This window comes from Lactuca saligna, chromosome 8 (genome assembly GCF_052625555.1).
Source record: "Lactuca saligna cultivar CGN05327 chromosome 8, ASM5262555v1, whole genome shotgun sequence".
Classification (NCBI taxonomy): domain Eukaryota; kingdom Viridiplantae; phylum Streptophyta; class Magnoliopsida; order Asterales; family Asteraceae; genus Lactuca; species Lactuca saligna.
The window spans coordinates 108,024,917-108,036,459 of record NC_136424.1 but is presented as its reverse complement, the minus strand read 5'-3'; the positions used below and the strand labels follow the sequence as shown (position 1 = coordinate 108,036,459).

The 11,543-nt window shown below is 30.8% G+C and overlaps 1 protein-coding gene across 1 annotated transcript; it reads left to right on the top strand.

Annotated features, from left to right (window-relative positions):
* The first annotated feature begins 1,066 nt into the window (after nucleotides 1-1,066).
* On the top strand, nucleotides 1,067-2,209 carry LOC145013093 (PMP3 family protein At2g24040-like). Its single transcript, XM_078971893.1, has 3 exons — nucleotides 1,067-1,290; nucleotides 1,375-1,509; nucleotides 1,808-2,209. The coding sequence occupies exons 1-2, from the start codon at nucleotides 1,069-1,071 to the stop codon at nucleotides 1,504-1,506; spliced, it is 354 nt and encodes a 117-aa protein (XP_078828019.1). The 5' UTR covers nucleotides 1,067-1,068; the 3' UTR covers nucleotides 1,507-1,509; nucleotides 1,808-2,209.
* Nucleotides 2,210-11,543: the final 9,334 nt, after the last annotated feature.

The window sequence follows — 11,543 nt, the reverse complement described above, 5'->3', positions numbered from 1 at the left end:
ATGCACACTAGTATGATGAGCTTGCAATTGTAAGATGTCATTACGTGTAGGCTTACGTAAATATTTTGGACCATAAAACTGAATCACAATTTTGCAGAAATAGTGGAAACTATCTCGTGCAGTCCTAGCAGACATCCCAAAACTCTCGTCCTACGCATCAGGCGTAATGCCATATACTAACTGACAAAGTGTTGCCGTGCATTTTTGTAACGGAGTGAAACCGGGTGTAACTCTAGCACCGGAACGTTGTTGGAAAAAACTGCACTCCCTCGTTACATCTTCAACTATATGTTCATATAAACGTTTGAATATTCTGAAACACCTATGAAAATAATACCATTGATAAGTGGCATTTTCTTGAAAGTAGTCTTATACCAAACGTTACTTGGCTTCTTCACGATTTCTGCAAATATATCTTCATGTTCTCCGTTGAGAACTTTCGGTTGCGTTATTGCATAAAACATCATATGTTCGTTCCACCATTTGAACACAAATAATAGTAACAACAAAAATAACCTGAAATTCTTTAGAAGATAAAAAAGATAACATTTTCTATTAATTTTGTGAGGGAAAGCAATAGAGAAATGTAAAAGTTTGGTTTTTGTTTGAAAAATAATTAAATATATGGTATAATTTATAGGAAAAAAAAAGAAAAAAAATTAAATGTTAACATAATTGACCGTTCAACGGTCATCATCACCATCAACCTATCAAAATTCGCGGCTAAAAAAAGGTGAGGTACGGTCTAACCACACTCGAAACCGCATAGGGGGCGGTGTTTCCCTGCCTATGTGGCAAGGAGTGCGGTAGAAACCGCACCCCCCGCTTGAGTCTAACACCTCACAAAAGTGTGAAACATTGGTTTTTCCATATGAAAACCACACTACAGGTTTTGGTTTTTCTGTTTCGATTTGTTCTTATTTTATGGGTTGGTTCATATTTTGCTAAGGCTATTTTTGGATAATCCGGACGATAAATGACAAAAACAATATCATTAACATTATATAATTTAGTTGTTGTCCAAATCTTAACTGTTAAGATTTATAGAAAAAAATATAATACTACGAAATGTCAAATGATAAAAATTTAAGGGTGAAAACCGGTCGTCGTCGCTTTCCATCTGACATTTCTCACGCCGATTTGAATCCAGAAATTCAATCGAAATCAACTCCACCCCAAACATCTACCTTCCACACAAAAATGTCATCAGGTTGTGCTCTGTTGTGCGAAATCATATTTGCACTTCTTCTTCCTCCTCTCGGAGTTTGTCTCCGATACGGTTGCTGCACCGTAAGTCCCACCACCAAAGCCCCCTTTTATGCACGCAACCTGTTCGTGAAAATGTCTGACTGAATTACTCTATTGTTGTTTCAGGCGGAGTTCTTTGTATGCTTATTGTTGACTCTTCTGGGTTATCTTCCCGGGATAATCTATGCCCTCTATGCGATCGTACTAGTCAATCCAGATCGTGACGATTACCGCGACCGCTACTATACACTTGCTTAACGAGTATGTTCGTGCCCTAATCTGGATCTGTATTTCTGCAATTATGTGTGATTTATTGATCTATCTGTCGATGATTTATCTTTTTAGATAGTTACGTGTTGACTTGTATACTTTGGCACTGCTTTCATGCGTTTAATTCTATAAATCTATTGATGGTTTTTCTATCTTTTAGCAATCTAAGCTATGTGTTATTAGTTCGTTCAATTTTGATCTCGATGATTACCCAATTCAGAGTTCTGTTGATTGGTCGAATCAAGATTAGAAATTTAGGGTGAATGACAGAATTTTTAACATGTTTCAGTGATTCTTGGGGGTATATACAAATACCTATTTGATGCTGACATCAACACATATGAAATGATGATCATCAACAAATTGTTGTCTTCATTTGCTTGCGATTTGAGTTCTGCAATCTTTAAGTAGTATGGTTAATAAGGTTATTGGGACTTGTTTCATGAAGACAACTGTATTTATGTATGAATATGTTATTGATACGTATTAAAGTAAAATGTTTAGGTAGCTATAAGTTTTTGAAGTATAATCATGTTGTCTTTACTAAGTTCTTGCTTAATCTGTAGGATCTGATTTGTTTGATCATATATCTCTTGATGATGTTGTTTTGTGTAAAAGATCCTTATGAAATGTATCAATTTCAAACTGAAACGTAACTAAAATGAAACCCCATAGGATGGGCTTTGTTTGAGGTTGGGAGTTGAATACTAACACCATTTGTTCCTTAATAAAACACTTTCAAATGGATGCCAAGGACATCAGCAAGACTTATAATTTTAACCACTTTAATAATGAACTAACCTGCCAACATACAAAAGTATTGTGGTCAAAGTCCAAAACTCAAATGTAAAAAACGAAAAAAAAAACACAGGGATCTGTATGTAAATTAAAGGGACAACTTTTATAATTTGTTTTTATATAGGATCAAACTTGCCAACATACGAAACTATTATAGCCAAAAATCTAAAAACTACAAAATATACTTTTCATAGCATAGTTGTTTTCTATCATATAATAATGGTTAAAATTAAAACTGTATACATAACAAAACTTAGCTACAAAGGAAACGAGATAAACAAAGATAAACAGGTTTACATGACCGAAAGGTCAACATTGAAGAACAAATTTATTGATATACAATTACTTATGTAGTAACATTAAACTTACTGGTAGCCTTCTCTACAGACCTGACAATTCTTGACACGACATAAAATAAACGGGTTTGAATTGAGTTTTTTTTAACTCTTTTATTAAACAGATCATATATGAGTTTCTTAAAAAATATACGGGTTGACCCCCCATCTTGTTTAGAATTTTAATAAAAAAGTTATATATTTTTTAAATGTATTAAGTATTATATAATATACATTTTATACTTTATACTAAGATAAAATATCCAATATCATTGATCATTTGACCTGTGGGTAACCATTTTGTTCATTTGCATTGCAACACGTTTGGTGTTTGCCCTAAATAATCTAAATATCCTACACAAGCAACGACATGAACGATTGAATCATTATCGAACAACGTCGACGTCCGCGATTGAATTTATCTATGTTTGTATTAATGTTTTAGTTTGAACATGTTTTCATGAATGTTTATAATTTTCATTTGGATGTTTAAGACTTAAGTTTCTAAATTTGGATATGTTTGCGTTAAAAATTTATTCATGTTTAATTATCAATTTTATTTATGAAATCTGACTTACGAATATACGAACCCAAATCTAACCTACAAATTTGCTAATCTGTGAACTCGTATAAATAAATGAGTTGACGGGTCATATATGGGTTTATGTTCCAAACTCGCCAACCTGTGACCTGTATAATTAAATGGGCTGTGTTTGGGTTGGTATATTTTGACACGCTAACCCGCGACCCGCCAACCCGAACACGGCAGATTGTCAGGCGTAGTCCTCTACAATGCTACAAACAATTTGTATACGTAGAGCAAACAAAACAAAATTTAAAGTAGGATAGGTTTAATAACATTTATACAATGGTTGTCAAGATCAAAATCATATGTAGGATCGTTTTTAAATTTGCAAAACTGAGATTGTAAAATCGGGATCTTAAGATCCCAACAAAAATGATATAAAAGGTAATTGATTATATATAACACTTTTTATCATGTATTTTTTGGTTAAATAGCTCAAAAGGTAACTAATCATGTGTGTAGTTAACACCATGGTTAAATAGTTTAAAATAGTATTATGATTGGTCATTTATCATACAATACAATAAGAATTTACATCTTTCATGTTATTTGCTCTAACTATAAGGAAAAAATCATTAAGAATTTTAATTTTTGTAGCTCAATTAAAAACTATAATTTCTCAAGCTTTCAAAGAAAATGCCTTGAGCAGTAAAAGAAAAAAAAAATGGAAAAATGTTCATCTCTATTGTTGAGCTTGAAATGTTGAAGGAAGAAATTAATAACAACCCAAAGCTAAATCTCAAATTTTGTCATCGGTGAGGGCAAAACATACAAGGAGAAAATGAATTCTAGAGTCTTTGGTCATCTACGGTTCACAAAACAGTATAAGAATGAGGATATTCTCGATCATCCTTTGGGTAAGGAGACAAGTCACCTAGTAAACATGTAAAAATAACAAAACCCATATCAAATTTTATCATTTTTTATGGATTGGTGTTGATCGGATTAGATCCTGTTAGATCTCTATATGCTCAATAATTATTATTGAATAGTAATGTTAATAACATATGATCATATAGAGTCACATTTTTATCAAGTTGACACAATTTGAATATTTGTTATTAATATAATTATTAATAAATAATAAACTCTTGTATTTAATTATGAAATAATTATTGTTTTTGTGAAAATAATAATTTAAAAACAAAGTAGTTATTATATCATATAATAGGGTTTAATAAATCATGTATAAAGTTTTGAACATTTTGATAAACTATTGACTTACTAGTTAGTTTTTTGGTTAAAGAAACTAGCATAACCTTTTGTCCTCTGCTTAAAAGGACATGATCAAATATTTTATTCAAGTATGGATGTTGCTTGCTAATCTTCCACCTTTGTTCATATTTCTAAAGTGTAGAGAATACTTTAAATTATTAAATAAAGAAACTTTTGACTTGTATAGAGTATAAAAGAATGCGTAAAGATTGCATTTTCTCTCTTCTTTCTTCACTAAAAACGTAGCTTCTTTAAGCTCTTCTTCTTGACTTTCTTTTGAAAATTACTTGCAAGTGTTGGTGATATAAAGTGTTTATTCTTTAGTACTTTATACAAGATAAAAACTAGCATTCTAAGTGTTTTACTTTTGATGTTGGATACATTGTACAAAAATTCTATTATTGAATTTTTGTTATTTTCATTAAGTCCCCAATTCAAAGTGGGATCAAAGGCTTCAAATCTATCTCTTAAACATTCTAGGGTCGTTATTATCATTCTAGTTCATGTATGTGGATCCTCTCGGTGGTTTTATTAAAATGATTTACAAATAAACTAGTTATTAGAAAAATCTTATGTCAGTTGTTCTTAAAATTGTTTTATAAAAAATATCATTTTCAGTTATCAAAACCCATCACTTATGATCTTGTTTACGATCTTGCATACAAAATGATCATATAATGATCCGATAAGATTTTCATAGGCAGGGTGGTAGGATCATACAATCCTATTGATAACCCTGATTTATACATAAAAATCTACATTTGACTGGTGAAAATCAATATGTAAAAAATTATTTTGTATATGTATTTACAACCTTGTATACATGAAAACAAAAATAAATAGTTACAACACTAAAAAATAGTTTCACATAAAGTAATTGTAAAAACAAGAAGAAGATGTAGAATGATTTTTGTAAAAAACAATGATATGCCAAAGAAGTTAACAAAAAAGTTTTAAAAATGTATAAAAACAAAGTTGAAAATAAAAAGTTAAGGAAAGTTAATAAAAATAATTTGGACCAAATTTATAAAATGGTTAAAGTTCGGAGGAAATTACAAATAGTAATAATAATAATAGTAATAATAAAAAAGAATAAGCTAGATGGGATGAACTTAAAAAGAAAAGGTTGTGGAAAATTTGTGAAAAATACTTGGACTAGATTTATAAAAACAAATGTTATGCTAAAATTGGCAAAAAAAAAAAAAAAAATGAAAGTCAGATGGCACAGACTTTGATCCAGATCCATAACAGTTGGTTGGAATATCTTGATCTGGGTTTGTGGGTTTGTAGTAAGGTACAAATGAGTGGAGAAGTGGTGTTGAACTCCATCCATTTGGACACTAAAACAAGTAACTTACGGGCTAGGGTATCTTCAACCTTACATTAAAATCATTTTTACATTAAAATTCTCCAACACACCCTAAACCTAACACTATATATGGTGTATAGTGTTGGTGATTGTATAATATTAGATATAGTGTCACACAATTCATCCACACAATTCATCGATACTATATTTTACAATATAAAAGTTATATAAAATACAATATAAATATAATATTCTTTTTAATGTTATGTATAATGTAATGAGTTAGAGATGATTTAGTGGCTGCATTATCTTTTAAGTTATAATTATAATAATTATAAGTTTCGTGTAAAAGATAGTATTAAAGTTGGAGATGGTCTTAGCAGGAAATACGCCATATTTTTCTGTTATATCCATCATTGGTTTGGACTCTTGTATTAGGAATCTATAGGTCTTGTTTAAGAATTGGACAGTTTGTGATTAAACACAATTCAAATCGGTCTCTTAAAAATATAATTGTAGGTGAAGACTTTTTGAGTTACCAAGATTGAGTTGAAGGTGACGATTGTTTGAGTTACTGAGTCTAAGATTGAGTTTAACTTACACCCTGTTCTCTAGTTCAACTTAACGAGAGAAAAGTAAGGAAATTTGTGGAAATCAGAAGAAAGTAAATGAAATTGATGTTTTCGAGTTTTATTAAAGAAAGAAGTGAGGTAAAGGGTTTGATTTCTCTCTAACCCTTGTTGCTAATCATAATAAGTTTGGTTTTTAAACAGGTAAGCCTAAGGGTATTGTCACCATTGTGTTATCTTCAAAATCAAGGTTAGAGTTTTAACCCGAAACACATCCCCTTATTTTTTATGTTTTATGAGAGCAAACACAAACTCAACATGTCTTGTCCTTATCCAAGTCTTGCGAAAACAATACAAAATGTTTATGATCTTGCGAAAACAAGGGTAATCAACCTTAAAAGCCTAAGGGTAATCCAACATCTTGCGAAAACAATACAAAATGTTTATGATCTTCACCAAAATGTTGAATTGTCTCTAAGGAAGTCAATTCTACACGGAAATACCTTTTTGGAAAATAAAAATAAATTACTTATAAGTCATGTCTTACCTAATGACCAGCGAAAATACCCTTTTGCAAGTCATATACCAACGAAAATACCCTTTTGCAAGTCATATCTTACCTAATGACTAATGTAGCGCATGTAAAATTTTCACATCATGGCTCCCCTTGTTTTTCTTAAAGAGAAAAGCTCCACCACAATCTTTGGTCTTTTAAAAAGGCTTTTAAGGTTCGTAAAAATATAGATTTTGTTAATGATAAGGTGATATGAATAAAGAAAAAGTCTTCAAAAACGTTATGAATGCTATTATGATGCAAGGTGGTGATTTGCTTGAAGCCATGTGGTTATAATTCAACATTATTGATATATACATTTTTTGTTTGTTTGTTTGTTTTTTTTTTTTTTTTTTTTTTTTTTTTTTTTTTTTTTTTTGCTTTTAGAAAGAATAAATAATGTTGAAACAATAAATCTAAATTATTATTATTATTATTATTATTATTATATAATTTCAAATGAGAAATAAGTACTAGTATAGTTTGTATTGTTTTACATTTGTCATCTAATAGTTTTAAGCAAACACTATTATTTTATCATTTATCAGCTAATATGTCAACCAACCCTTATTGTGTAAATAGTGCAATTAAATGAATGATCTTGAAATTGATTCCACCTTAACTTAAACTCTCTTTTGCCAGTATCAAACGAATATCAACATAGAATAGATGGACGACCGATACAACAATAAATTTATAAATCAAAAGGGAGGAGGAGGAAAACAAGATACAACACAAAGCTTCCAAACTCAAATGGTTTTCTTTGATTATGAATTATGATTGAATAAGATTGAGAAAACCAAATTTCATTTCTCCCAAAAACTTTTTGCAAATTGTTGTTGACATATCTAAACGGGAGTTCATGTTCATGGAACCAATATATACCTTTTGCTATTTCACCAACTGAAGGTTGTATTCCTATAAACTTGCACCATATTTATCTTTAGATTAACCGAAAACTCCATTGTTTTATTGAACTGGAAAAGAAATTACCGGTTTAATTTGGTGTGGAACATAATACTAAATCAAATGATTTTGGGGTCGGCTTTAAGGTTCTTTGGGGGATAACTAGTGAGGGTTGAGGAAGGAAGAAATCAAAAAGTTGAGAGACTGAAGAAGAAAAGACTTGGAGGATAGACAAAATTCATGGGGTGTGTATTTATTTTTGTATAAATAATGATAAGATCTGAATACTTTTACTATATTTTAATGTACTTTAATAGCATCCATAAATGTTAATGCATCCACTGATGGCACATTAATTACATCCATAATTTTTTTTGAAATGGCTAACGCTGTCACAAGAAGCTAGAGGAGCCCAGCAAAAAAAATTACCGAATGAGAAAGAAAAAAGGAATAGGAATCAAAAAAATACATCGCATTATAAAGGAACAAATGGTGACACAATCCAATCACACCATCGGTACTCCCTATTGATCCTATGTGTTTTAACCAATAGAAGACCAATGTTTGTGAGTGATCAACAACCTCCATCGGACTCCTTTTCACCCGATTGAAGATATAAAAGAAAAAAAAGAGTACATTTTTTTGAATGGTAACAACATAGTCTGGGCTGGATCCGTGCTTAATTAGATGATACTGACCACCTCAAAACTACAAACCGCCTCATAAATTGAGATTTATTTTTTCTTTTTTGTTGACAAATTTAATTTAGATAAAATTTGACAAATAATCCTAATTCAATTTAGTTTTTCTTTTATATAGTAGAAGCTTTTTTTTTTACATGGATAGTTTTTTTTTGGAGCAATCCTTATGTGTAAACAGTCATTATTATAAATGTTTGTTAGATGGATCCGTTTAAATTGAATGATTTTAGATAAGAACAATTTCTATTATTTTATAAACCTGTCTAAGGATAATTTATGAAATTTCATCCAAGTACTATTTATGATATTTTAAATAAATCAATTAAATCTTCTACTAATTACCATAAATTAAATAAAAAAGAAAAGAAAAACTAAAACATAGAAAATTTAATATTTATATAAATAAAAAAGTAAAATTTATAAATTTAAATTATCATGAAAATATATTTTATTTAATATATAAATTATTTTTTTTATTTACACTTTATCTAAAATATTCAAACTACAATGCGTCATTAAATATTGATGGTTTTTATTTCTTATCTAAAACATTTGAATTATAAAACATCATTATTACTTTTAGTTTGTTCGTCATATCACTTTAAAATTTATCTTTACTTATCTTATACAAATATTTTTATTTTTATGAAAAAAATATAATGTATTATTATAAAAAAATGTTATTATAAAAATAATAGTATTGCGCTATTTTAGTTTAAAAACATTAGTATACAAATTTTAGTTAAAGATAAAAATATGTTTCAGATTTGGTTTTAAAATTGAACTGCCGTAAATTTTATATTGGTTCGATATAACTTTTGTTATTTAACTAAAAATTTTATTTAGATTTATTAAACTTTGACTATATTTCCTGATAAAAACATAAAGTTTTCAAAGAAAAACTAAAAAATGTTTGTCAGCTAATAATTAACTACGCTGCTACACATGCTAAAATAATTAACCATATGATTAATATGTCATTAATTCCATTTAATATATTTTATCTAATGGAAAAAAATATTTTATACTTTTAAAAGGTTTGTGTTTCATGAATTTGGTAAACTAAATGATTTTTTAAAACTAAATATCAAAAGTGTATATTAAACCAATACTGTAGTTATATTATAAAACTAAAACTGAAACATATTTTTATTTTTAACTTAAAACCGCATATTTGTATTTTTAAAATAAAATAGCAACATACTGTTATTTTTATAATAACATATATTTTTTATTATTATAACACATTATATTTTTCATAAAAATGAATATATTTGTACAAGAAAAATAAAGATAAACCTTAAAAACGACATCATGTAAAACTTAAAAATAATTGTAACATCCAGTTTGCATGAACTCTGTTCTTAAGTTAATCAGTTTAAAACTTGGAATTATGTATGGCCACGACGTGGCATTAGATGAGGAAGAACAGATATCTCTACAACACCACAACGTGACACATAGATGAATTGGGCCAAAACGCTAGATTTTAGGTTTGGTGCCCTATTTAAAGGCACTAACTTCTAGGGTTGCCTCATTTGGTAGCCTTCATTCTTTGAAAACGAATCCTCACCCCAACCCTTCCCTTTTCTATGTGTTTTGGGTGTGTGGAGTCTCTTTGTGAAGGTTGAAGGTGGAAGGACCTCTTCTTGATGGTTTTACAGTTGTTTCCAGCTTGGATCTTGCGTCTTCACTCAATTTCTAACCTTTTGGAGGGATAAAGTCTTTGCCTTTCCCATTACAGCATGTTTAGATCTAGGTTTTACCTAGTTCTCCATGTTTGGGTTGAGAGGAGTGATTGGATCCCATAAAGTTAACAGCTTTATGGGTTATTGAGGTCCCTTGGTATACATATGTCATATATCTGGAGTTTGTTGGCATATTGAGTGTAACGTCCCAAAAATAATGACATAAAATTTTCAATTTTAGATTAATTAGTCGACAATTCATAACATCTCCATAAAACCAAGGTAATTAGGATTTAGCGAAACATCATTAAATCAGAGTAATTCACAGAATGCGGAAACATGTGGTGTGTGCTCTACAATCATCCAAAGCTATTCAATTTAAAATCGAAGCACTTAAAACATAAACTGAAAACCGTAAGCACAAAGCTTAATGAATTCTCCAAGATACCACATACCAGACATACATAAATCATATATTGCGCCCCCCCCCCCCCCCCCCCCCCGCCCTCCATCGGGCCTCGCCCGGTCTCGAGTCCCACTGGGCCTTGGGCCTCGTCCGACATCAAGCCCTGATCAAATTACAGATCTGTCATTCACCAAGCCCCGCCTGACATTGGTCCCCGTCCGATCCATACATAGTCATATAACCATATAATAATATAAACATACAACCTACTAACACATGCAATACTCATAATGACTATAGCATTCCATACAGTCATCGAGCCCCGCCCGACATCGGGCCTCACCCGGTAATTATAAGACATATACTGATAATTAACATAAGATATCCTCCTCAAGCCTCTCTTGGAATCGGGTCTTGCCCGATAAACATATCATCATATAACGTGTGGAAGAGTCAAACATACATCAAACATCCGAACATAAAACCATGGGCCGACATTGGTGCCTTCCACTCGCTAAACCCAGTGAGGAGACTCACCTCGCATTGTTGAAACATACAGACAATCCCTGGCTGCTGGTTGACAGATTCCCCGAACTATCAATAACAAAACAAAATAACACCCAATTATCAATTGGGTTCCAAACCATAACCATTAATCCATACTTAAGGCCAAAAAACCATTTTACCCCTAACCTAGCTTGGTCCAAGACCAAGGCTCAAACTCATAACCTGATATGCCTAAAAGCCCAAATAACCAACCAAGGTCCGATCATGGCCTAATTTTCCAAATTGGGCCTAAACCCCTTTCATGGGCCTTACCATAAGGCCCAACCAAAATTCCTAGACCAAGACACTCATAGTGAGATGGTCTAAAAGAATCCAAACACCCAAACCCGAAAAGGAAATCCAACACGAAGCCTAAAAGGGCAAAACCCTCCTGACTGAGTACGTGGGGCGTA

Bases quoted from the DNA above. Each gene is read 5' to 3' on its own strand.
- LOC145013093 (XM_078971893.1), top strand. From the start codon at position 1,069: ATGTCAAATGATAAAAATTTAAGGGTGAAAACCGGTCGTCGTCGCTTT. The intron at 1,291-1,374 runs GTAAGTCCCACC...TTGTTGTTTCAG, and splicing joins TCCGATACGGTTGCTGCACC to GCGGAGTTCTTTGTATGCTT.